Below are 27559 nucleotides of genomic sequence, written 5' to 3'. Positions count from 1 at the left end.
GAATGAGAGTCCCATTTTGCATGCACACAAGTATCACCTGACCTCGGATTTATGAACCTCTCTTGCAGCAACCAAAGCGGATGTAATAAAATACTTTCCACCTGAGTTAATTAATTACAACATACCTATTTTACTCACAGTTGATCACCTTCTCACCAACGAGGCATCCGTCGAAACTCATCAATATGAATCCTTAAACATCCTCTAAGATTCACACCCTTCACTGCTGACCTCTCCAACCAGCAGGCGGAAACTATATCGACATTTTTTTTTTCAGAGGTAAAATGAATGTAAACCATCTTTTGACCGTGTTTTTTTTCCCCTTCTCATCGGCAGGTGGAGGCGAAGGACGCAGACGAGGTGGACGCTAACGGACTTGTGTATAGCGTGGGCGGGGAAGGTCTGGAGGGCCCCAACGCTGTCTTCACCATCAACCCCCACACTGGACATCTGCTGCAGCTCAAGGTGAGGGGGTTTTGCTACACGGCCGGGCTTGTGTGTGCGCGGGGATCCTGTAGACGTCATTTGATTTTTCTATTATTTTTTGCTTACGGAGCTTGTGTATGTAGATGTTTTTATTTCATCTTTTTTTTTCTTCTCTCTCTCTCTCTCTCTCTCTCTCTCTCTCTCTCTCTCTCTCTCTCTCTCTCTCTCTCTCTCTCTCTCTCTCTCTCTCTCTCTCTCTCTCTCTCTCTCTCTCTCTCTCTCTCTCTCTCTCTCTCTCTCTCTCTCTCTCTCTCTCTCTCTCTCTCTCTCTCTCTCTCTCTCTCACGCACGCAGTTTCAGACTATCACGCGTCGTTTATCTTTGCAAGCAATAAACAGGTCATCTTCCAAGAGGCAGAGCGTGTAAACTAGATATTTGTGTTTGTCACCTGTATTTTATTCGGATAATAATGACTGGTGCAAGTTGAGACACTGGGAAGGGAACGAAATGAATATAAGCAACAATGAAGGTTATGTCTTACAATCCTTCTCAGCCGTTACCAGTCCACTGCAGCACAAAGGCCTTCCCCAAAGTTATCCACCTCTCTGACGCTAGTGCACTTCAGCCTGCTCCGGGAAATGCTCTAACTTCATCCCTCCGCCTGGTCCTCTGTCTGCCCTCACTTCTACAATTTAGGGTTGTCGCTTTGTTACTTCGGTTGTCCTTTTAATGTGTCGATGCTTGATATGGCCTACCTGAGCTCACCTTTATTCTTAACCCGTCCGCTGCGATTGGCACGGATTCGGCTTTCACTGGTAGCCTGGTAACATATAGTCCCAGGTCCTTCTCTGCCTCTGTGGTGGATAGTGGAGTGTTTTCCATGTGGTATTGGTATGCTGGATATCCTCTCCTCTCCTCATTAAATTGTAGCAGCTACTTTTTGTTCCATTCCTGTAGCTTGGTGATGTCTTCTTGTAGGAAATCCGCGGTCAAGGGGTTAATCGTCATTAGAATATCACTCTTTGGCTGATCCTAATCCATGATGATCGCTTCCTGTCTCTCCATGTTCTCCCCAGCATTTTTCTCCCTATTCTTCTTTGTGCGCTCCTTCACTTTCTCGCTAAAGTTTTAAGGCGCCAGTTTTTAACCGTCTGTTAAGAGTGGCAGGATGCATTGATTTTAAACCTTTCTCTTCAGGGAGAGTGGCAGGCTGCTCTTCATAACATTAATTTATTTATCCCTCTCCGTCCCATTCAGATTCTTTGTTTTTATTTTGGTCTGGGTCTGCACTAAATGTTTTTCCTCTGCTCGATCGTGTTTTATTTCTGATCATTATTTTTCTCCTTATAATTGAGTATCAAACACAATATTCTTCTTCATATTCATCTTCGGACCTACTTTCAGACTCAGTGCAGTCCCTCAGTTATTCTTTGTAAGATTTCCGTAGACTCGCGCAGTAAGAGTATGACATCTGCTTTAGCATTGTTGAGGTATTTACCGTCCATCTTGATTCCTATTGAGAACTAAACACTATATCACTGTGTGTGTGTGTGTGTGTGTGTGTGTGTGTGTGTGTGTGTGTGTGTGTGTGTGTGTGTGTGTGTGTGTGTGTGTGTGTGTGTGTGTGTGTGTGTGTGTGTGTGTGTGTGTGTGTGTGTGTGTGTCCCCCCATTCTTAAAAGGTGAATCCTCCAACCAAGCGATCCTGACGTCTGTGTTGAAAAACTTGTTCTCAAGGAAAGATTTTCTGGCCGTGGGGTCTCGCGCGTCCCAGAATTCGAGGGTTATGAGGAGATTCATCAGTTATGTGTGTGTCCGGCGCCTGACAGCACCCACATGACGCGGCTGATTGGTGGGGCCACAACTACCCTGACAACAGACTCGTGAGTGGCGTCTTGGCAGACATGACTTCCTTTCGTGTTCCTGAAAAGGTTTTGACGGGTATAGGAGCGCGCGCGCCATCACACACACACACACACACACACACACACACACACACACACACACACGAGAGAGAGAGAGAGAGAGAGAGAGAGAGAGAGAGAGAGAGAGAACGACGACGACGACGATGAATAAGATTAGTAATTAAAACACTGACTCAAACTATCGTCCTCTGCAAATTTTGTTCCGCTGGAGTATTCATAGAGCCGAGGATGATCTGTTGGAGCCTCTGCTCTGCAGCAATAAATGTATTCGTGATAAAAATATGCAAATATTTTTAGCTTTCAATGCTTTAATATCCTCTACGCCCAGATTTCTTGACAAGTTTTCTCATTCCCAGCCTTTTCAAACGAAATTCAGCGACTTTTTATCACTGCACACAGAAGCATATTTTCAGAGTAGGATAATATATTGCAGCGGTGCCTTGTTATTTGTATCTCAAACGTTTTTTACCCATTCATTCACTACGATTTTCAATTAGTAACTCTTAATGTTCTATTTTCATTATTTCAAGCTCCGAATTACATATGCCGTGCTTTTAAATGACGCGAGTCCTTTTGATTTTGTATTTAATTATGCATTGTAAAGTAGCCGGTGAGTGCTCGCAAATGACACAAACTCTGACGCGTGGAGTGAAAAGGCTGATGCTGACCGATGATGAGGCGATGAAAGAAGCGTAGCGGGGCAGGACTTTGTGATGAAGCGCATTGTCGTAACACTATTGACCCTGCTCTCCGACAGGGGCGGTGATCGTGGGTCCCTGCCAGACCAGACAAAGGGCGGCAGACAAGCAGCACGTGACTACTCTCCTCTGCGTGTGTGTGTGTGTGTGTGTGTGTGTGTGTGTGTGTGTGTGTGTGTGTGTGTTTGAGTTCATCCAGTTGCGTTCATTGTCATCGTCGTCGTCACAGCATATTTAGAGTTTTCATGAGCATTCGTCTCTTTCGCCTCCCTCATTCGCCTTCTGGCAACACTGGGTTTATGGAAGACGTTGTGAAAATGCGTCACATATACTGTTTAGTGGGTGATATCTTTGCGAGGAAATTTGAAAATAATGAATTTTTATTATAACATTTATTTTCTCCACCCCCAAAAAATGTAAGCATAAAATATTTGATAGAACTGAAGTGTCACTATAAAGTATAATCACGTCTACAGATTCTGGAAACTGTAAGACTTTTAGGAACAGCACGTATACAGATCGGATTGATATTTAGGCTCGTATTATCAGACAATTCGCCGCCCAAGAACACATATTTGACAAGGCTTTCGTAGGAGTTGTGGGCATATCCAGGAGTAGTTTTATGACCCTGGTGGTAGTCTGACCCTTCCTCTGTACCGTGAACCTGAAGAAACACTCATTAGAACCCGACTGACCCCCTCTTTGACCTTTAAAATAGCTGATGTGAGAAGCGAAAGTATCTTATAATACCAACCAAGTTCACATATTTGACAAGGCTTTCGTAGGAGTTGTGGGCATATCCAGGAGTAGTTTTATGACCCTGGTGGTAGTCTGACCCTTCCTCTGTACCGTGAACCTGAAGAAACACTCATTAGAACCCGACTGACCCCCTCTTTGACCTTTAGAAACAGCTGATGTGAGAAAGGAAAGTGTTTTAAAATACCAACCTTAATTTGAAGATGACTCAATTTTATCGGCAATACCCTCCGTTGTTCCCCCTCTCCCCCATCCCCCCCCCCCATCCGTGACATGCCCCTCCGAGTACCTGCCGTGACTGTAGCTGGCTCGACCACCATTAGCAACGACAGTTTCCCATTCCCTGGAATTAATGGTCAACCTCACTATTTAACATTGGTGGACTGTCTACCTTCGGGTGGAGGTGATTCTGAGAGGAGAGGAGGGCTGCCTTGTGGTGGATGTATTGGTGGACAATACTGATGCTTTAAAAAAAAATGCCACATAGTTATGGATGCTGAATCTTTGTTCTGTCCCAAGTTGTTCTTACGGAAATGTGGTTCAAGTGGAGACGCATGTGGGAGGCTAAGTTTATTAATGAAGAAAAATTTATCTACTTTGGTAGGCCAAGTTTATTAATGAAGAAAAATTTATCTACTTTGGTAGGCCAAGTTTATTAATGAAGAAAAATTTATCTACTTTGGTAGGCCAAGTTTATTAATGAAGAAAAATTTATCTACTTTGGGAGGCTAAGTTTATTAATGAAGAAAATGTATCTACTTTATTTTTTTTTTTCTATAGAGCACGTGTATAATTTTTGACTGAAGATGAGAAAAAAAATGGTGGCAATCTAGAGTGGACAGCTTTTTCAGTAGCCCTCACCTGGCTGAACATATAAAAAGGTTGGAGAGCACTCATGTAGTTGGTTAGGCGAGATAACTTCGACAACGCAAAGGAATATATTTTCTCAAACAACATTTCATCAACTTTCCTACCGACCGTCAGTCAAAACTTTTAAGAAAAAAATAGTTTTCCATTGATTTTGAATTTTCTGAAATTTTCTTTCATGATCTTTTAGTGGTGTTTGGCAGGCAGGCATTTTTTCCCCGTTGTTGACCTTTACTCCGCGGCTGATTTTCTTGCTTAAAAGTGTTGAATTTTCTTTCCCCTCCATTACGTGCGTTGGAGCTACGGGGCTGCAAATTTGATACTTTTTTTTTGTGAGGCGGGGATGATTAACATAATGCCTCAATGGAAGGTTTGCAGAGTCAAATTATCATCCGAATTTAAGATTTATGAGACCTTGGAACTCACCGAAAATTGTTTAAAGATCAAAATTATCTTGCATTACAGGATTATCTGAATTATGATTATGCGCTATTAATTAACCTGTATATTTTTTCAACTCGATGTGATTGATATGTCCATGAAAATAACGTGCACGACATTATATATATTACACACACACACACACACACACACACACACACACACACACACACACACACACACACACACACACACACACACACACACACACACACACACAGAGTAAAGGAATATAGGCTAGAGAGGTGCCATGATAAACTTATTGAAAGTATTAAAGTTGTAAGAAGGAAGAAATACAGATAAGAGTATGCCTGTGAAGAGGATGAAAGAATAAAGATATTGGTCAACTCTTGCATTAGAAAGTAGGACAGCTTGCGGGAAAGGTTAAGCATTGCAGTTTGGTGATTCAGCAGAACAGTTAGCGTGAAATTGCTATAAAAAAGGGAGGAAAACAAGCTTACGGCAAAATTCAATGGGTAGAAAAGTCAAAAGATATGAATTGAGAGGGATTAGGGTTTGAAGGCATGGAGTACAGCTCATGTGATGGCTCTGTCAGTCTGGTGTTCTCTACAACCCCACTTGATATATGAGAAACAGATTTCTTTTTCATAATCTATTTCAATAAATAAAAGAGTGTATCTAACATACACACCAGATAAATTTACAATAAAATATGGCCGCCAGCACCACCACCAACGCCGCCACCAACACCACATTCTGCAGTCCAGTAGCTTCGCACGCTACACTAAGAGAGGAAGTATCAACCTTTTCGACCTCCTCTCATGCGCCTCTTATGAGAATCCGGAAAATATGTGGAGCGGAGGAGGAGCCAGGCCAGCAAATACCATTACCTTATGCCAAGAAGATATTAAACACCTCCTTCGGACCGTCTGTTTTATCTTGGCTAGCAGAATTTCATTATCCTTAAATCTTAGACTTCGCCATGGAAGAGTGGAAAAAATATATGATTTTTAAAAACCCAGAAAAAGATGCAATCGAGTTTCCACGCTAAAATAATTATCCGGCTTCCTCCTCCTTCCTGCTTATATCGTTTTTGCGTTGCTATTGGATAAAGTATCAAAATTTTGGGAGCTCGTGATTATATACCCTGCGGCGGGAGTCTGATCGTGGCTGCGTCCGCTTGATTGGGTCACTCCGGAATCTGTGATCATGAATAAGCAATCAGGTCAGTTTATAGTCTTATTACCCAGGCCACAAGGGAGGTCCCGAAGCAGGCATGTTTTGAGAGAGAGAGAGAGAGAGAGAGAGAGAGAGAGAGAGAGAGAGAGAGAGAGAGAGAGAGAGAGAGAGAGAGAGAGAGAGAGAGAGAGAGAGAGAATCATCGAAATTTGCTATGGGAGGGGGGGGTGCATGCCTGGCTGAGGGGAGGTGCTGCCGGCCTGCTGCAGGTTGGCCTCCTCCCCCAGAAAGCTGCCGCAGCCCCCAGACACCCACCATTTGTAGCCTTGCTTGCGGCACCTGCCACAATCCAGTCCCCTGAGTGCAGCATGTCTCCACTCCCTTTCTCTGGCTCGGTGAGTTTCGCCCTCCTGGTGTGGGCAAGGCGAGGACAAATGCGACATGACTTGACCAGTGGGAAAATATATTAGACAGTGCATGTTGAAGATGGAATGCAATAAACGTAAATCAGCTGCATTTTCCACAAGGTTGTTTTTCTGGGATCATTTTGGGGTAACAGTTAAAACGAAAAGCTATAGACAGTATGTTGAGGGTGTTCAATGAATGTTTCTGCGAACAAAATAAATTTGAGTTACTGTGAATAAACATTTATTTTTATTTATACGGAGAACCTACCTGGTGAAGAAAATGATTTCCCTAAGACGAAGACGTTAAGCAACCTCAAACTCTTCCATTAGACCAGAAACAGACAGACATACACATAGAAACAAAAACTGGTTCCTATCTTCGTACAAAAGGTAAAAGTTAGTCTCGCTAACGGAATCGATTGGTTTCTTCTACTCCCCAAAAATTGTTTTACATATAAGGAGACACATCCAGGGCAAAAAAAAAAAAAAAAAAAGCTTTCCAAACCTTGCTCCTACTATCCTGCATCAGTGGAAGAAGAAAAGTTCCAAAAAATAATCAATTTACGGTGGAGAAGTTACCCCTTGAAACCCTGGCAGCGCGCTGTGGTCCTAGCTCGGGGCATTATTTGATCACCTTTTTTCCATCTCTTCATGAAAGCTTTCAAATCTTAGGAAGGAGGGAATACAAACAAATGTCTTTCCAGCGTTTACCAGGGAAAAGGATGAAAGAATAAGGATACTGGTAAACTCTTGCATAATGAGTTTGGACAATAAAAAGACATGTGCAGCGAGTAAAGTACTTTGGCGTTGTAACAAGAGTGGTTTAACTTTAGAAATGCATCATAAGTTGAATAAATTCACTTAAAATACCCGTGAGTATTGTGGCCCGGGGACGGCTTCCCGCGGCCGGCCAGCAGTCTCATGCTGTCGTTGTCTGGTTGTTGTGAATATACTGTAAGGGAGGAGGACAGTGCATCCCCTAGCAGCATCCCTTTGCACATCATTCATCGTAAAGGAGCCTAGTTTGAGTCAGGGCTAACGGGAGCACAACCAATCCCACCAACATTTGCACCAAGAGTCGCAATCTGCTGACCCTACGACTAGCTACCAGCTCAAGAATCTATACGTGGACCTCCCCCACCCACCCACCCCACACACCTTTTAGTGTCCCCTGCGTGTTCTTCAGAAGACCAAGCCACATTACTGCTGGTTTGTTCTGTGCTGCAGCATAACAAAATCAACTTGGATATTTTTTTCTTTTTATCTGAGGTGCCAAAAGAATCGGACGCAGTGTTGACTGCGTGTCATGAGATTCTGATGTCAGAGTACTCACTTTCACTTGTCCATACACCAAGTCTTTGCACATACCTGACTTACACTCTCTCATCTTCTCTCACGTACTACAACTTTACATCCTCTCACTTTAGAGGGGATCGTCCTCTCGCACTAACAGTACCAGCTACACTCTTGTACCACAGCCTTTACCTGCCTTGCCATCACTCGGCCGTTCCTTCCAGGCGCCCAGACATCTGGGAGCGCTGCGGCACCACCGCCTCCTTTACCACAACTCGTTCCTTCCTCTTTATGAACCCTTAAATATTCTATAAACACTCTTAATTTCTTTCACCATTTATTCTGCTCTGCAGATAGACTTGAAATGTCTTAAGTAAATTATTTCCACTGCATGAGTCTCTGGGTAGACTTTTACTCCATGTCCAGGTTTTATTTGTGTATTTGAACCGGTATGATCTAATGAGTTTCTTTATCGCGTGAGGCTTAGCATTTATAGCGACCTCAGGAGGTGAGGCACCGCGGTGCCGGGGCGTCGTCTGCAGTTGATGACAAAGCAAGAGTCTCAATATTGCGAACCTTTTTATGTGTGCACGAGGGATTTTTTTGTCATTTCAAGCTGTCTAAATCATCGAAACCGCTACTCAGAATTGAAGGTGCACTTGAATTTTATTAAATTTTGAAGTTCAAGGACTATATTTCTTACTTTAAGCACAAGAAACCAGTCCATTGCTGTCTTATAATTCTACGATTCATCTAAGATATTAGTGTCTGAGGCTGCGAAAAATACCGCTTTTTTATTTGCTGTATTTGCTCGTGTTTATATTATGTCGTCCATGCTTATTTGAAAAGTCCTGATTATAATACAAAACTTTTTTCCCCTCATCAGGCCGTGGACCGAGACCCGCCGAAAGGCCGCGAGCTGTGGCGCGTCAAGGTGCAGGTGCGGGACGGCCAGCGCGTGTCGCCCTCACTGGCCGCCGCCGCCACCCGCGCCTCCAGACGCCCCCGCCTCTCGCCGCCCGTCCCCCAGGGCCGCCCAGAGGACGCCGGTGTGGCTTGGTATATTCCCGTCCAGGGCTCCTCCGTATTTTCGAAATCAAGACACATACCAGGCAACAGCAGAGCCCCACTAAAGAAACAGTATCATTTCTCCCAGGCTCATGAAAATTCCCTGGAGAGGAAACATGACTTGTATGACTCTGGTCATCCATCGCAAATTGGGCATTTCCAGCAGACTGGCCAAAAGTTATCCGACCATCGATTCGTTCCACGAATTCCGATTTTGTTGTCCAGTGCTAGTCTGAAGGAGGAGGCAGAGGACGGAAACGGAGGAGAGGAAAGGGAAGAAAAGGAAGCTAAAGAAAAGTTGAATAAAGAACAGAGAGCCGAGGGAGAGGAAGCAGCCAGCCGTAAGCCCTCAAGGATGAAAGACTTGAGTGGAGGGAGAGACGCGAACAGGCTAACTTTTCTGCCGAATAGGAAAACCGGATTGACTGACATGGGAAACATGACGCCCGCCGACAATGAAGACAGACCAACAAACCAGGAGCGGAGGCGCGCGATGAAGAAAGAGCAGTATGCCTCCAAAAGTAAATGGATCACGGAGCAAAAGATTCAAGGCATGATGGGCAGAATTTCTAAAGACTACGCCCCACCGGAAAGGAAAAGCAAAGCGCTGATCAATAAGCAGGTGGCCGCTGGGAGGATGAAGAGGAGAGAGGTGGGCGGCCCGGAGGAAAGATATAGGCCATTTATATCGTGTGGCAACGCTGAGAGGGAATCCATGACGAAAAATAAGTGGCTACGAGAAACTATGTGTCGCTCTGAGCACCACAGAAAAGGTCTCAATAGAAGCGAAGAGCGGGTCAAGCTGAGGAGAGCAAAGTACTCCAACCTCAGAAAACATCAGCAGAATGGCTTTCAACGTAAATTGCTTTCCCTCAGAGGAAGACAGACCGCAGCCAACGAAAAAGACATGAGGGAAAGAACCGAAGGCAAAGAAAACCTATTTGCTCTTGTGAAAGGGAAAACATATCACGGCCCCAAGGTATCCCGTAGTGGCAATGGAACATCAGCAGTGAGTTTTATTTCTCATTCACCAATTGACCTTTACGGCCATGGCGTTATACAATCTTCCGAGACACCAGACTTTATTTCAAGTGAAGAAGCTGACCCGACCTCGAGAAACCAGCTGAAATATGTACCTTTCCAGTCTCCTGACGTCCCCTCCAGTTGGTTTGACATGAAGCACACTGAAGAGCAAGGTGCACTATTCTCTAATGAGTCAATCAGCATCACAAAGCGTAACCCTGATCAGATGTATCTTGATCACTTGCGCGGCTTCCAGGAAAAGCGTCGCAAAAGACATAAAAGGGAGAGCCTCATGAACCACTTGGCATCGAGCGAAATCCAAACACAGCAGCTGCATGCGAGCCGCCGTAAGCGCGACCCAAATACAAGTGATAAGCTCGGCAAACGCGGCGAAAACGTGGAGATGGATCGTATCATTCTGACCCAGTTGGGGGAAGACCTTGTATATGTGAGAAGGTACAAGGCGGTCGGGGGCAGGTGCGAGGTCTCTTCCAGTTTCCCCATGACCAGCAAGGAGGAAGAAAAGGAACAAGATAAGCAGGAGCCAGAAGGAGGCGAAAAAGTGAACGACGAGGAGAAATGGTGGCAAATGGTGCAGGAAATGGTGGAGGAAATGAGAAGAGAGCAGGTGCATGTGGCGGAGACGGTGGTGACGGTGGTGGTGAAGGACATCAACGACAACGCGCCCGTATTCCCCAACACGACCATGTTTGGGGAAGTGCAGGAGAACGGCCCGATAGGTGAGTCACGTGGTATAATCTTTCAGGCTAAAAATATTACATCAAGAAGCTAGGGCCAGGCGACGGGCAGGGATATATTTGAGGCGAGGAGTCTGCACAAAAATTAAAGGTGAAGGTGAAATGCATGGAAAAAGAGAGAAAGAGAAAGAGAGAGAGAGAGAGAGAGAGAGAGAGAGAGAGAGAGAGAGAGAGAGAGAGAGAGAGAGAGAGAGAGAGAGAGAGAGAGAGAGAGAGAGAGAGAGAGACGTACATAGCAAAATTTGTATATAAATGGATTAAATTTAGATAGAGACGATATTGGGGGCAAGATCATTCATAGTGCATGGCGTGTTGGATAACTTTGTAAACAGAAATGTCTATTCAGCCATTATCGTCTCCATAAAGCTGTCTCGTTTAATACTTTTTCTTTCTTTCGGTGTTGCACGCTTACTCATAGTGACTTTCCCTCTCCGTTACGGCCCACCGGCTATCTCACAGACCCAGCTTTCCTCATCTCTTCTTACTTTTACACATTACTCTCTCCCGGTCGTTGAAATGTCTTGAGTGAGAAGAGGAAGGAACTACGTTATGGCCATCCTGCTCACCCTCGTCTTTTATTTATGTATTTTTCCGTATATCTCCATCACCGCCGTCCCCTTTATAGCTGTCACACTCGGAAAGTATTCATGCCATTGTTTCGGATCGTATTCAGCCGCTTTGAATGCTTCAATTACTGTCACTACACCACCACTTCCTTCCTCTCCAACTCCATCACATCGGCTTTCATGTAGCCACCACTCGCGCCATTAATCCTCACGGTAATGCTGCGCGAGGTGCTACATTAACGCCGTACTGCTGAGGAGGACTTGATATTCCAGTCGTCACCGATAATCTGTGTTAGATGTGACAATAATATTCTAGCATCAGGCATCAAGTCCCATATGGTGCTCCAACCATGTATATGAAACAACAAAGTTATGTGATGAGAAGCAATGTTGTGTTCATATTCAGAAGAGATTAGGGAGAGTTGGAAGTAAAGAAAGGAGAAGCAAGAGGTTTAGGACTATGCAAAATAATTGTTTGAATCGAGAGCTTGAGCTTAGAGCAAGAGGCTGAAGTAAGGCTTCTTAAAAGTACACCCCATGCATTGGACTCCGGTTTCATATCCTAAGCCCTCACCTTCCCCAGGGGCTTCAATGGCTTAGTAAGAGAGTCGTCATCGGTACAGGTTACACTAGTCCATTGCAGGAAAAGATGTTAAACTCTGCCCCGTCGCACTGTCCTTCCTCTGGTGGAGTGTCCCTCTTTCCTCTCTTACTAAGTTATGGGTCGTCTCTCCAATTTTATCTGTTGTATATATCTTGTTTCAAAGCAACAGACTCTTCCCTTCATCCGTTCTTGTATGGTGACGCATTATCTCAAGCAACAAATTTCCAGGATATTAATTTGTCATGATGCGTACTGTACCTCTTCCTTCTGTTTCTCCCACACTCTTCACCCATTTACGCTCCCCTCACACACGTAGTCATCCCATGTTCACGCTCCTTGTCCCTCAAAATACGCCTAAAGGGTCTATTACACTGGGCAAATTTTCCGTGGATCTTCTCAGTCAAACCACGATTTCCGCTGGCGTGGTTCTCATTTGTTTCTTATTATTGCTGATGATGATGATGGTGAGTAATACCGTCCTCCTTCGATGAAATCTACCGTAGCTTTGTAAGATCGTGGACTTGTCAGAAAACCACGGAAATATGAGAACCACGCCAGCGGAAATCGTGGTTTGACTGAAGATCCACGGAAAATTTGCCCGGTGTAATAGCCCATTAACGTTTACATGTGTCGGTCCGTCTCCCTCCCTAAAGGCTTTCAAATCCTCAATCTCTCTTCATCGACTATCTTACAGACCTGTCGGCGGGTGTGGTGTGGGCGTGGGATGCCGACGACGAGGAGGAGGGCACCAACGCGATCCTCACCTACTCCATTGACAAGAATGTAGTAGACGAGAGATCAGGAGAAGCGATCTTCGACATCGACCCAAAGACTGGCCTGGTGCGCACGGCTATTTGCTGCCTCGACCGAGAGACCACACCCGAATACCATATCCAGGTGGTGGCGGCTGACGGCGGAGGGCTGAAAGGTGAGGCGGGGAGAGCGGGAAGGACGGAGGGCGAGAACTAAGAGAGGAAAATTAAAGGGAGACTGCAGGTGAATGTTACGCACGAGGAAAGGGGAGAGGAAGGGTTGAGCAGAACGTGAAACAATAGAAAGAGTACAGGTCTGAGGCACGAGGGAGCAGTTGTACTCTGGCTGCGTCCTGTGTGTGTGTGTGTGTGTTATTCACCCCACGGTCTGATTACATGTTGGACTCGTGATCGCCAGCCGCTACCCTCCCGGAAAGAGCCCTTTTGAGCTTGGAGGACCGATGAAAGGTTCTGCCGGGACCTCACACACACACACACACACACACACACACATGAACACCTCTATAGCTCCCACACTCCCCTCTCCTGCCCTTCCCCTTGTAAACTGGGACAATGATGGCTTTTGTCCAGTCCGCTGCACCCCCCCCCCCCCTCCCATGCTACTTCACATATCTTGACCATCCATTTAATAACTACATCTCCTCCACACTTCAACATTTCTGAAAAACGGAACAATGGTGAATATTTTGCTCGTGGTTGTTGATAAGTAGTGTATGCAAGAGTTGGCATGAAAATTGGCCACATGTTTTGTGCTTCAAATGTTCAAGGATGAAAACTCGTGAGAATGATTTTTTTTTTTTCCATTTTCCGTTTTGACTTTTTGTTGGTCTAATTTTTTTCTTTTGGTGATTTTGACCCCTAACTTTTCTCTTGTCTTGGTGCTGTCTTACTGAACATTATGCCATTTTCATTTCTGCTGTTCATTGACTTTCTGCTCCCTGCTACTAAAGTACATAGACTCTGAAAATTACAAGAACCTTTGTCTTTTCGAGGGGAGCTCCCTTTTGTTATTTCAGGAGCAGCATTCAGTTGAGTTTTCCTCACTTTAGTCTGACTCCCTTTTCTGCGAAAAATGGGAGATATATTGCCCTTATTATGTGATAGGCTACACCTCATTATGATTCCCAGAGCTCCGAGAATCCTGCTCAGGAATGATTGTCTTCAGAATAATGATTTCAACAAATTACATGAGTATCTCCCATATCAGTTAGCCATAGAGCATGAAGTCAAAGTTTATACAAGTACATTTGGTATTTGGATATGCAGCTTACAAACAAACCAGTCTTGGCTAAATTGTCTCACTACACACAGAGCACTAGTCACACTATACACAAACTCACACCTGCTTCTCTCACTTGATGTGTGCCAAACATGGTTTACTCATCACATATTCTTTCTGCTTTTAATTGCCATTCACTCCCATCAGGAAGTTATTGAGATAATTATTGATTTGACTTAAGTAGTAGGAATTCATATTGCTAATAGTACAATCAGCATTGATCAATATAACTGGAGAATAGTTTTATAAGCTATTAATTACCATAGTACTGCCAATGTTATACTCGTTTTGTGTCATTTGCTAGTGGTGATACACTATATTATATATGATTTTTTTTATCACTAGTGTTTCAATGGATGTGATACATCATAGAAATTGATGTTTAATTTGTAGGAAATACTGGATGTTAATAATTATATATAATCAAACTAGATCATTATATGTACTTACTGTTTTCTTATTATGGAAAACTTGGAACTGAAACTAGAGAAGAAACTTAAGATGTTTATGACAAGACTCCATTGCAAAGAGTAGGGTGTCATACTCAGCAAAAGGTCATCTTCTCACACTGGTCTGACAGGGACAGGGACAGTGGTGGTGCGCCTGGTGGACGTCAATGACAATTCTCCACGCCTCACCAGAGACCTGTGGGAAGCTGATGTTAGAGAGACTTGGGGTGACGGACCGGCCAGCAATCAAACTCTTCTCCAGTTCACTACCACTGATCAAGACACTTCCAACTATTTTTATTACCGGGTATGTTATGGCTTCTACCAGCAATACCTGTATCCTTAATCATATCTCTGAGTTCATTATATCACTGAGTTTTTTATATCACTAGTTCATAATATCTAGTTCATTATACCACTGAGTTCATTACCACAGTAAGTTCATAGTCAGCTGAGTGCATTTTCACCAGGTGCTGGAAGAAAGTGGATGGGGCTGGCAGTTTTTCTCTGTAAGGACCGAGGGAGCCGTGGGGGAACTCTTTGCACACAAGACTCTAGATTTTGAGGACCCTGCTCAGCGAAGAGGCTTTCGCTTCATGATCCAGGTGACAGATAGGGTGAGTCTCCATGTCGGTGAGTGAATGAAAATATCCACTAATTCACTTTTACATAACCATATCTTTAGGCTCCCCCTTTCTCAATGATATAATATGCCACTGGCCACCCTACAAATATTACTTGGGAAGAACCATTATTGCAAACCCAATATTTTTTCTAGGTTTTCCTCCTACCAATATCCATAGGTGGACAGTACCAAGGTACAAAAATGCCGAGTATCTGTACCTAGTTGCAATTCAAGTAATAGCAGTAGTGACTGCTTTTTTCATCCTGTACCAAAATTGGTACCAACAGTACATTTTTAAGCATATTTTGTCAGTACTTTGCACCAGTACATAATAAAACGTTTTGAAGACCAGGTATGGTCTGTACGGTAGTACAATTTTGAACTTGGTTCGCATTGTCTCTACGCCTGGAAATTCACTTCCTACAAATTGCTCATCAGTCCCTGCTTGGCTGTTCAGGAAAGTCCAACTAAATATGATAGAAAAGTGGTAAAAAGAATTTCAATACCAAGCAAGTTTAGTATGTATTTGTATTCCTGTACCAACTACTGAGTTAGTACTCAGTACTTTTTTTTGTATTGGTACCAGTAGTGACTACAGTTTTTGGCAAGGACTAATAAAGTTACCATTGGTACTTTTTGAGTACAGGGCATCCACCTCTGCCAATATCCCTTGCCCTCTCCAGGGTCGGGGAGGCTGGACAGACGCCCGCCACACCGACACAGCCTGGGTGGAGGTCCGCCTCACCGATGTGAATGACAACCCTCCCATGTTTCGTCGTCCTCATGTCCATGTCACTGTCAGCGAGGACACTGCTCCAGGCGCCCTCCTCGCCTCTCTCCCTGCCACGGACCCTGATGAGGTGATGTGCTGGGTTGTTTTGAGTTTTCTTTGTAGAAAATGAAAAATGACATTTTTCAATGTGAAACAGGTTTCATGACTTATTTAGACATAAAGCAAACACACACATGCACACACACTGATTTTGTTTTAACACATTTTTCATTATCAACAGATGGGTCATCAAAGAGTTAACTTTCATGTGGTTGGAGGCTGGGGCGCCTTGCGTGTAGACCCAGGAGGGGGAGTGAGGCTGTGGCGAGCATTGGACAGAGAAAGTGCAGGAGGTGAGGTGGGCGTGGCGAGGGTCATCTGCATGGATGAAGGGCGTCCTCCCTTGTCCTCTACTGCCACTCTCACAGTCTCTGTCAGCGATGTGAACGACTCGGCACCGCGTCTAAATCCACCCTCCAGCTTGCACGTGACAGAGGGTGAACCGCCCTCCCTCCTTGGTGTCCTCACAGCAACTGATGATGACCTGTGGCACCTGGGTCATGGCCCACCCTTCACCTTCAGCTTGGCACCTTCAAACCCACCTCTTATCACCCGCTCCCTGACCCTCAAATACAGTAAGAGTAAGTATCGCTTGGTCTGGCCAAGACTATGTATCTTTTTATTGAGTATGTTAGCACTTAACAAACCCTGAATGTAAGCCAAGTTTGTTAATTAATGATGTTAATAATGGAGGAATGAAGACATTGTTAATAGTAATGATATACACTTTATAGTGTAGATGATGCAAATAAAAGGCATTTGTAATGGATTAAGAACAGTATCTCTTTTGGAAAACATTACAGTCATACTATAAGTTTCATTAGTAATATATTGTTATTTTTGCAATGCTTCAACATAAAATGTAAAATCAATATTTGTGACAACTAAGAAAATTGTCATTTTTCTTTCCACCTTGTTTCTTTGTACATAACTGTGTATACGAATACTGACAGTCTGGCATGCCACAGGTTTAGACAGTGGGCGAGGTGGGGCAGAGCTGTGGTCCGTGGCGGCACTTGACAGAGAGGAGCACCGACAAATGACAGCTGAGGTCACAGTGAAGGATGCTGGAGGCCTGGCAGCCACTCACCCAGTCACTGTGGTCGTTGATGACGTAAATGATAATCCAATGAGTCCAGGAGCAAAGGTCGTTCATCTCTGGAAGATTCAGGTTTGTTTGCATATTGTGTGTATTTCTTAAAATGATCTAGTTATGTTTTCAAATAGTAGTAAATGCTTGTGTTGTTAGGGTGTCGTGGCTTTAGCCTCCCAGAAACAGATTTTTTCAGCCACCATATCTAAGTCTTAATGCTTGTGTTGTCTAAACTTGTGTGCACCAAATCTTTTGTTGACAATAATGCATCTTGGATGAAGCACCTTTTAGAATGCCTTGACTAACAAGTCATAAATACCTATCAGCTGAGTTAATTCTGCAGTCATGTGATGAATGGCTCATGCTGTATACCTTGTAATTTTTCCTCTTTGTCACCTAAAACACATTCGTTGTGATTTAATTTTCACAGAACGTGCAACTGAAGTTTAGTTAATGCATGCCCAACAGCAATATAGCTGAGTTAACCACAAGTCGTTGTTATGGTAATTTTATTTGTCATGTACATAAGCGTGGAGAGGCAGTCGTGGGGTAAGGATAGCTGTGTTTACTTCTGCTTGATTGCACAGAAAAGACGATCAGATTTTCTTGTGATAGGTTTATTGGACATACAAGTATTTTTCTTCTACGGGATTTAGGCAATACATTTTTCCCTGTTGATTCTTGGTGTAAAGTTTATTTATATTCCATTTTGTTGAGTCACAGTCTATAGCCAACCATCACAACAATGCTATCACCTATGAATAATTTCTGCGTTGATTCCATCAGTGCCCTTCCGGTGAACCTTATATATGTACATCTCCATCTTCAAACCATTCTTTGTATTATTAGACAGTTTGCTTGGTCTTGGCTTGAATCATTCAGCTTTCAAATCAGAAGCAGAATAATATATGTACAATAATGAATATAGAAATGGAGCTACAACCACTTGTCTTTTGGGAGTTCTGGGTATCATTTTAATTGTTGGCTACCATATTAGCTATTTTTTTCTGCTGGAACCAGTAGATTTTTACTTCTGATTATCAAGATCAGCATCAACAGCCTTGATTAAAACCCAATTTTAACCCCCTGTCAGTTCAGATATTGGTAAACTTTTTTTTAACATTAACTGCACCCAACAGGTCAGGTTCACTGCAAAAACTTTATAGGTTTTTCCTTAATACTGAAGCATTTTGTGGAATTGTGTATAAAAAGAATGTACTTTCCTGTTTTATTCTTTCTGCCAACCACTTTGCCTCTTTAATGTTTTCCAGGTCACCTCGTTGGCCATCAGTTCTCTTGATTCCTTTATATTCTTTCCCAGCTTACACATACAGTCTCTCACTATTCTAGTAAATGTCATGCTTTCTGCAAACTTCCCTTCTAGGGCAGATGCTTGTCTGCAAGCAAAGTAATCATCCTTTGAAATCAGGTATTTACTTACGACCACCAAAAAGTAAAAATGCTAAAAATATTTTCCTGTTAAGTCTAAAATTTTATTACCTAAATATTAACAAAAATGCACTTATATTTTTTTTAATTCTTTAGTAAATCTATGACTTCAGAGACTGATAATTGCTTACGTAGTAGCCTCTGCACAAATAATTAAAAGTCACTGAAAAAAACTAATAAGTGCAAAATCAAGTTTCGGTACTCTGCAGGGTGCAGGATCTGACGTGGCTCTTGGCAGAGTGTACGTGGACGACCCCGACGACTGGGACCTGGAAGACAAGAGCTTTAGGTGGGCAGGACCCCCCCACCCTCTGTTCACCCTGAATCCCAGCAGTGGAGAAGTGTTTGGCTCCAATCAGCTCAGAGAGAGGAAGTAAGGAATAAAGAAGTACAATTTATTATAAGAATGTAAAGGGTCCAGTTTTCATTTTAAGGTTAATGTCATGCACATTAAACTCTTATACTACATATGTGGCAAAGCCTTTACCAACTTTTTTTATACTACCACAGATTTCATCACACTGGTACCCCCCGAAATGTTTGTCTTCTCAAACTTTCAAGTTAACTAATTATTTTCTCATCATCCATTCCTCATTCACTTTCATACCTTCCACATTCTTGTTATCTGACCTCCTTCCACCTCTAAAAAATCTGTGCCATTTGCACCCACTTTTTAAACCAGTGCTTCCCAAATTTTTCCGGTCTGGCACCCCCTTGGCTCCCAGTTGAGTTCCTAGCCCCCCCCAAACACATGCGAAGACACATCTCTTCCTTGATATTTAGTATGCTGCAAATTGAAAACTATATTAAACACTTAACCTTTGGTAGTTTTTGTCATTCAGATTTTGTAAAAAAAAAAAATGTTATTAATTACTCTTAATGACACCCTGCTGCCCCCTTCCCACCCCCTTTCTCTTCTCTGTCCCCCCAGATCTTTCCATTGCCCCCAGGTGGGTGCTACCACCCACTTTGGGAACCACTGTGCTAAACCTTTCTGTCTGAGGGACTGGATTACATTTCTTTCACATATCACTCTTTCACCTAGGCTATATGCCTCCTCCCAGTTTCTCTTGTTTATTCTGGTAAAATTGGGTTTTGCATATTTGAATTTCACCACTACAATCTATGGTCAGTACAGTGGAACCACAGGGGTAAGGAGTGACTCTGCAAGTATTTGCAATAAACAAATATGCTTATTCACTCAATATAGGTATGAGCTGCGCTTCTTGGTGTCCGACACACACTGGGGGCAGACAGACGTGGCAGCCAACATGACTGTGGAAGTGCGGCACCTGAGTCCTGAGAGTCTGGCCCATGCCGTGCCCATCACTCTCATGCCCACCTCTCCTACTGCCCTTGCTGCTGCCTGGAGCCCACAGGTTAGATGCGAGATGCCTTTTTTCATTCATATTATCTTAGAGAGTAAAGTTCCAAGTTGCCTCATGTCACTCTTTGCTGTAGTGGCTTAGCTCAGTACAAATTCGGTCATCTTTCTTATGTACCTATTATTTTTTCCTTCTGTTTACATTTTTGTACTTCTTGCTTGTTTTAAAGTTTACTTGTCTTACTTATTGCCTCTGAGTCACCTCATTAAGATTTTTCTATGGTCTACACGTTTTCAGCGTCCAGTATCATGTATCAGTTACTACTACTCTGATTTCTCACAAAAATCATTTCCGTGTGGAAATGGTATCTTTAACACAGTGATGAAAATGATAAGTTTTCACAAGTTCAGTGGAGGGTGCACCAAGTCTAAAAAATCTATGATGGTCAGCCCTCACTACTTTATTTGATCTGTTGTAAGCTGTGACTCCTTCATATAGTAATGAAAATATTGTATAATTATCACTTGTGACTTGATGAAGGACATAGTGAGTAATTAAAATATTTAGTCTCCTGAGCCACAATGGCTCCTTAGCAGAAATACTTTCATCACTAAAATTACAAACAATCACATGCATAACAGTTTGTACACTACATAACATTATACATATACCAGAAGCAAACTACTTACATTTTACATATATTGGAGCCTAATAAGCAAATTTATTGTATATGATAGTTTCAGTTGCCCACATTCTCTCATATTAGGTGACACTATTGAGTAGGATATTCCCCAACTGTGCACACTACTGATCATATGAGTGAACAACTGGATGAGTGAGAGAGAGAGCACAAACCTACTGAAATGCATTCTTACAGCAAGGAGGTGGGGGCTTGGGTACACTTACGGAGGCAGTGAAGCAGGTGGTTGGAGCAGCAACTAAAGTGATGATTGTTAGTGTCTACGGAATGCCTACAGCACCAGAAAGTGTGCCTGTTCTCACCTACCAGAACCTCCCATTAGCCGGGACCCAACTGTCACCTCCACCCGCAGGAACAATATCACCATATGCCTGTGTGTGGCTGAGTGTCCGTCAGGCAATGGGAAGCTACATGGATCCAGTGAAGCTGAATGGACTGCTCTCTCTCCACCAGAACCTGGTCAGTAATTTCATAGTCCAAGCAATATGAGCATGGAAGTGCTATCAACTATTTTTTTTTCTCTTGTCCCTCATACTAAAATGTTACCTTACAATATAGCTAGAGCATTCAATATTAAAAATTCAGAGCACAACTAGTTTGAAAGTTATTTGTTTCCCTGATACTATATATTGGGGTGAACATAAGACTGAAGGGAGTTTCTTTTTCTGTTTGCAGACAAATTTCTTTGCATAATTTCATCATTTATTGTGACTGACTTATAAGTAATAAGAAAGAGGAAAATAATAAAGGAGGCTGAGAAAAGGACAGTGGAGAGACAAGCACATCATTTAACACATTTATTAGACATACGGAAAATGACAGTACAGTGTTTGTTAATTTGTAGGAAAGGTACAAGCAAGAAAGTTAAGAAGGCACAGATATGGCACACACAAAACAGATGAATAGTAAGTAAGCTGTTAATTAGGCCAAGGTCATGGTTTTATCACCTGAGCGTGCAGTTCTGGAGAGGTCATGTGAGAAATAATCGGTGGTTACAGGATCTAACGTTCTTTTCATGTTGTTGGGCTGATTTTGGTGCGGGAGTCAGCAGGTAACTCGAACAATAACTTTACAATCTTGCACGTTTACTACAGGGTGGAAGTTCATGTAGAAAGGGGAGGCCTCACAGGAAGGAGACCCTACTCTTTGTTATTTTTGGGGACAAAGGAGAAGCGTCAGTTGTTATGTGTATTATGTGTATGATTGCCCATTAAAAAATAGCACTATCCAGGAAAAATAAAGGTGAATTCAGTAACATCACTACCAGCTGGAAATTTTTGAGTTAAACTGGATTTCAGAAACTTGCAATTCAGTATCATGGTTCAACATCAGAACAGTGCACCCACTTAAGTGGAGGGCCAACTGTACAAATGAAACAGAAGTAGCGGAGCTGACCATCAGAAGTAGGACCATAATTATGTCATTAAAATTTTGTTGTTTCACACAGCTGGAAAAGAGAATGAAGCTGAAGGTTGTGGTGGGAGACACAGCTTCTGCTCCTGCCACACCACTCCAACATCCCCCCTCCATGGCTTCACTTGCCTCTGTAGCCCTCCCACTACAGGTGAGGGTGAATTCTGCCCATATATATGATTAAGACTGAGTAATGAAGAAAAGTATAATAGTCATCACTTTTAGCTCTTGAGAGAAATATGAGCAGTACATGGATTCTTTTCAGCTATAGCCACCTTTCTGCATGAAGGCAGAAAAGTACTGAATAATTCAGTCACACCACATTATTGCACATGAATGCTGCTGTCTTGGGAGGCTGTTATATGTTTTTGCTATGGTAATTATTTTCATTTTCCTCAGTCTTGTACAGTTTTTTGTAATGAAAAAAAGGACATAAAAGTGTCAGATCATTCAAAATTGCTTAAAATGGACCTTTGTTTTTCATGTTAATTTTAAGTGATAGAAGGACTGACTTTCCAGCTCACAGTCTTTAAAACTCATTCCTTTAAGAACACTGTGCTGTCCACCATCAAGGTATCCATGAACTCAGAGTAAGCTATTTCTCTTCTTTTCTGCAGTTATTCTAATTATCAAAAGATAAATAGCCTCCTTTTCCAAGTGTGAGTGTAGCATGCTCTCTCCATGTGGATGCTTGGATGTGTTTTGCAGGTGGTAGACACAAACTTGACTTCCCTGGTGACCCCGCGCCTCACCCGTCCCCATGACTGTCACCGCCGCAGCATCCACCTGGAAGAGGAGTCCTGCACTCAGTCAACTTGCCTCAATGGTGGTCACTGTGTCAGAACAGACTTGGGCAACAAGTGAGACTGTGGTTTGTGTTTGCCATTGAATATATATACAAATTACAGCACAAGCAACAATATTGCTAAAATAGTATTGTCACTTGGAAATTTTCTGATTTCCCGTTGAAATTGCCACAAAAAGTGAAGGATAACTATTTTTCAGATGCCTGTGTCCTGGCCGGTCATGGGGTCCTCGATGCAAAGTGTTGGCTCGCACCTTCTCAGGTTCTGGCTGGGCCTGGGTTCGCCCATTGCCCCCCTGCCTGCCGACAACTGTCTCATTGCGTCTCTTGCCACGCTTTGCCACTGGACTCATTCTGTACTCGGGTCCCCTTTCTTCAACCTCCAACTATCCACACTGGAGCCCTACACCCATGTTGGCCTTACAGCTTGTTGAAGGTCGACCAGAAGTAATTTTGGAGGGTTCCCGGGGATCATTAAAGCTACAGGTTGACACAACACTGCAGTCTGGGACTTGGCACACACTGCATCTCCATCTTGATGCTCAGGTATGCCTGGCTGCACTGCCATCATGATCAGTGTATTGTATAATGAAACACATGCATATATAGCCAATTAAGTCAGCTTAATTATTGCTGTATGAGTTTGTCACAAATATTTAATACCCAATATTCCTCCAGCTTCTTTTCCAACTAACTTAACAATTTAGAGAAAGTTTAGTGGTTGGTGATCACTCTAAACTATTGTGGCAAGCATTTAGGTTTCAGGCCTTTAATGTTAGGCTCTAATCCACCACAGGCTCAAGGGTCAGTGAGATGGAGATTACCACTAACTTCACACACTCAGAGCCTAGCTAGTGCATGCCCTAACCTTTACCTTTACCTTACCTTTTACTTTAAGGTAATAAAAAAATGGATATTTATATATTTACTTGATAAAAAGACATATAACAGAAATACATAGATTACTTTTTCAACATTACATGCCTTGTGCTGACAGGTGACTGTGGAGAGTAATGCTATTTTTACATACAAAATCTTAAACAAACATTTAAAAAAACTATGGCTTGTAGAAATATAATGTTGAAATGTATTGAAAGGCATTAAGAGATAGCTTTCCCATGAATTACACTGGTAGTCAGTGATACCACAACAATACATATTACCAGATAATTTTATAACTTCATTGATTTTTTATCAAATTTATCTGCTGCTAGAAACTATCTTATTATCCATCACCAGGGTGTGGTGCTAATGGTTGACCTGTGTGGACAAGGCTGGGAGCACAGCCACAACAGTGAGCTTCATTGCATTGCCCGAGCTGCCTGGGGCAAGGAGGAGGAGACAGACAGCTGGAGCAGCGGCATGCCCCTGCAGCTGGGGGGTCTTGCACATCAACACCCTCAGCCCTCTGAATTTGGATGGACAGCTGGACCCCATACTAATGCTTTTACAGGCTGCATCTCTCACCTCACCATAAATGGAGAAGTGAGTATAGCTTTTCTACCTCACTACCTTTGCCAATTTTCGCTACTATAACAATAGCAGTAACAGCCTTAGCAGCAGCAACATATTCCATTTTGCCATAATTATGATGAGACAATCATATTGAATGTTCCTCCTACATCTATATGCCTTGTAACTGTTGCTGCTCCTCAGGCCAGCTTTTAAAGAGTGTATGTGCATGTGTGTGTGTGTGTGTGTGTGTGTGGAAACATTAGCAAATTTTTCCCAGCTGCAACCTCCTGTACTGTTTGAGCTATGTCCCCCCTATTCCCTTCTTTAGACACAGCAGTGACTGTGGGGAAGTATTCTTAGTACTCTTATCTCAAGGGTGGGGGCTGGTTTATCTGGATGAGAAGTGCAGTATACTCAACCTCACCAAGCTGCTTCTCTTTTTTCCCTCTTCCTGAGTTTTTTCTAATCTTTGAGATTCAGAGGGATTTATCCTCCCAGGGGTTCTGTGTCCCTGTCCACTGCTAGCAGTCAGTCCAACCCCTGACCTCCCACTTATGACGGGTGCAGAACAAAGCCCATGGGACCCCATGCGTCTCAAAGGGGGAAGATCCCCCTAGCCCCCCTTTTTTGTTTTGGGGGTGGTCAGGGTGGTGCAGATGAATTGCCCACCCACAGTTTCAGGCCTGAGATTAACCTTCAGAAGGCTCCTCCTCCTCCTCCAAAACTCCTGCCTGCCTACCATGCACTGAAAAATCTCTGCTCAGAGCCTCCCTTTATGGTTAGCACTATCTGAACACCAGATGGTTACCTCTTGTCATATATGGCTTGGGCTTGTTGGGCTGAGTAATCTGAGCAGTTGTACATGGCAGACCCTCTGGGCAGGCAGCTCCCAACTGCTGGTTTTCAAGTAGTGGATGCTAAGCCACCCATTGACCAAAGCCTGCCATCTCATGATGAGGTCAGAGAGGCTATAGCAAGGTTGAGGAGTAGAAATGCATCAGTGTGGAGCTGCTCAAAGATGGTGCAACCATGATCTGTGGCTTGCACGCAGTCTTACCTGCCATATGGTAGTCTGACACCATTCTCATGACTGAAAGAGGAGGATAGTCGTCTCTGGAAAAACAAACGGGGTCATCAAGACTGCAATAACTATTATGGTATTACACTGCTCAATGTGCCTGGTGACATCTACTGCTCATGCAGATTCACAGCCAGCTGCTGAAGCTACACACCTGAACAGTCTGGGTTACTGCTTGGTAAGTCGACAATGGATCGTATCCTGAAAATGAAACACAGCTGCAGCTTTACCTGTAACAAAACTATAAACTGCAGGAATAACAGAGTCTCCAGCCATCCAACCCCAGCACTACAAGTCATACTGCACTTCCACCTGAGGCATCAGTTGCAACAACTGTTGTACAAGTCTCTCCATCTGCATAAATTCCCCACATAGTCTGTACATTACACTCATTTTGAGATAGTTTTGCATATTGTTTTCTCCACTTCACCAAAAGGTATTATGCATATATTGTGATCATTTTTGCGCATCTCAGTCTTAATGGGGATATGTTCCTCAAGTTAATTAAATGCATCATAAGAGGATACTGTGATAGGTTTACAGACCATAGTCCTCAATACATATACTGTGGAGTTTTATGTTTAAGTTTAGGTTCTTTTTTTTTTTTCATGTTTTTATGATACTATAGACATTTGAAGGTTCATTTTGATACTATTATTGTTATCTAGCAGCAAATTAACTTTAAAAAGATACCTAATCATCCTAATGCACCATGTTTTTCCATAGCTCGTAGACCTAGGAGAGCCAGCCTTCAGCAGCAAAAGTAAAGGAGGTTGCCTGCCACAGGACGAAGCCTGTGAAAAAAGTGTTGCATCATGTGGGCTGCGAGGGGAATGTGTGGGTGGCCTGCAAGAACCAAAGTGTGAATGCACGCCAGGCTGGATGGGACCAAAGTGCATCACTCCCACTACTCCAGTTGCACTCCAACATTCGTCTTTCATGAAGTTGTCTTTATCCCGGTTGCCAGATCCATACCATGTTACCCTACAGCTGCGATTAAGGCTGAGGGGAAGGCATGATGGTCTCCTCATGAAGCTGGCTGCCAAACCAGACTCTGTCTCCTTGAAATTAAGGGTAATTCTCACTTGAATAGAAGTAAAAGGAATAGTCAAATTATCTGTATGCAGTCTGTTGGCATTGAATATATATTTAATTTATGCAACTTCACAATAGTGTAAATCATCCTTGACAATATCTCATCATGTTAAAGAACACATGGCTTCATATTATCCTTGGCTATTCATTGGTTTGCCTTAGTGAATGCAGTACTTACTCATAGAATAGCACAATAAAAAAAATCACGTTTTAAGTAGACAATGCAGGAGAGGACAAAACAGTAATAGGCTGCTAATAGTGCATTCTTTGTACAACCACTGAATCCAACTGCACCAACTATCATTATTTCTCATGAAAATATTAAAAAAAATAATAATATTTATTTACACTGCCTCTCGATGAACCCGTGTTTACAAAAAATGCAAACAGACTGTAGTTTGGCTTCTTTAAATATAGATAAATAGATGGATATATATGATAATACAAAGTCAACAGTGAAATCTGAGAGTATGAAGTCTATTAATCATAAAACTGACCACTTACCACTGTAATGATGCAGCTACGCAGTGGTGTGGCATGCATGGCTCTGACAGCAGATGAGGCAACCAGAGAAGTGTGTCTGGAAAGCTTCCCACTGGGTGATGGACAGTGGCACACCCTGCGCATGGCTCGCTATGGTCACAACCTCATCATTGCAGTGGACGATGGTGATGGGTGGAAACAGAATGCCACATTGGCCTCCTTGCACACTGACTCTGATGACATGGAGCTGCAAGACATCTTCACACAGCCCCCAACACCACTTCAAGTTGACAAGAAGGATGGAGTGCTCCTGGGTGGGATTCCAGAATTTGTCAGTCTGAGTTTGGTGGCTGTCCATGATGACCTCACCAACAGTAAGAAACTTTTATGGTGTATACATAATACATTAGAGGGTTATAAGTTTGAAACCTACGCATAAACACACACACATAAGAAAATAAGTTTCATACACAAACCATGGTATAAGCTTGAGAGTATTGGATTAGAGGCTGAGGGAGTAGTATGTGTGGAGAGAGGGAGTGAAAAGGACGTAATAGTCAACATCATAGAAGGTTTGAAAGTTCATATGCTAGTACAGATGGTCTAATCTGTGGAAACATAATTGAGCCAGATTGTCAATATACAAGTTGGTGGTAGTAAATATAGCCTGGAAAAGATAAAGAAAGGAAAAACTGGGAGGAGGAATGATGATCGCAGTAAAGAACGCTACTAAT

At 43.0% G+C, this 27559-nt stretch overlaps 1 protein-coding gene across 1 annotated transcript in view; it reads left to right on the top strand.

Moving 5' to 3' along the window:
• The window catches only part of LOC127003796 (putative neural-cadherin 2), a 39708-nt gene that overhangs the window by 4749 nt on the left and 7400 nt on the right, over positions 1-27559 (top strand). The window contains exons 2-18 of the mRNA XM_050870849.1: positions 337-465; positions 8839-10783; positions 12666-12899; positions 14604-14779; positions 14943-15089; positions 15781-15957; positions 16111-16510; positions 16898-17100; positions 18681-18844; positions 19682-19850; positions 20674-20955; positions 21944-22060; positions 22618-22769; positions 22915-23260; positions 23954-24199; positions 25974-26321; positions 26863-27199. Coding sequence (XP_050726806.1) covers positions 337-465; positions 8839-10783; positions 12666-12899; positions 14604-14779; positions 14943-15089; positions 15781-15957; positions 16111-16510; positions 16898-17100; positions 18681-18844; positions 19682-19850; positions 20674-20955; positions 21944-22060; positions 22618-22769; positions 22915-23260; positions 23954-24199; positions 25974-26321; positions 26863-27199 — 5572 coding nt within the window. The remainder of the gene's footprint in view (positions 1-336; positions 466-8838; positions 10784-12665; positions 12900-14603; positions 14780-14942; positions 15090-15780; positions 15958-16110; positions 16511-16897; positions 17101-18680; positions 18845-19681; positions 19851-20673; positions 20956-21943; positions 22061-22617; positions 22770-22914; positions 23261-23953; positions 24200-25973; positions 26322-26862; positions 27200-27559) is intronic.

This window comes from Eriocheir sinensis, chromosome 26 (genome assembly GCF_024679095.1).
Source record: "Eriocheir sinensis breed Jianghai 21 chromosome 26, ASM2467909v1, whole genome shotgun sequence".
NCBI lineage: Eukaryota > Metazoa > Arthropoda > Malacostraca > Decapoda > Varunidae > Eriocheir > Eriocheir sinensis.
This window is presented reverse-complemented; position numbering and strand designations above follow the sequence as displayed.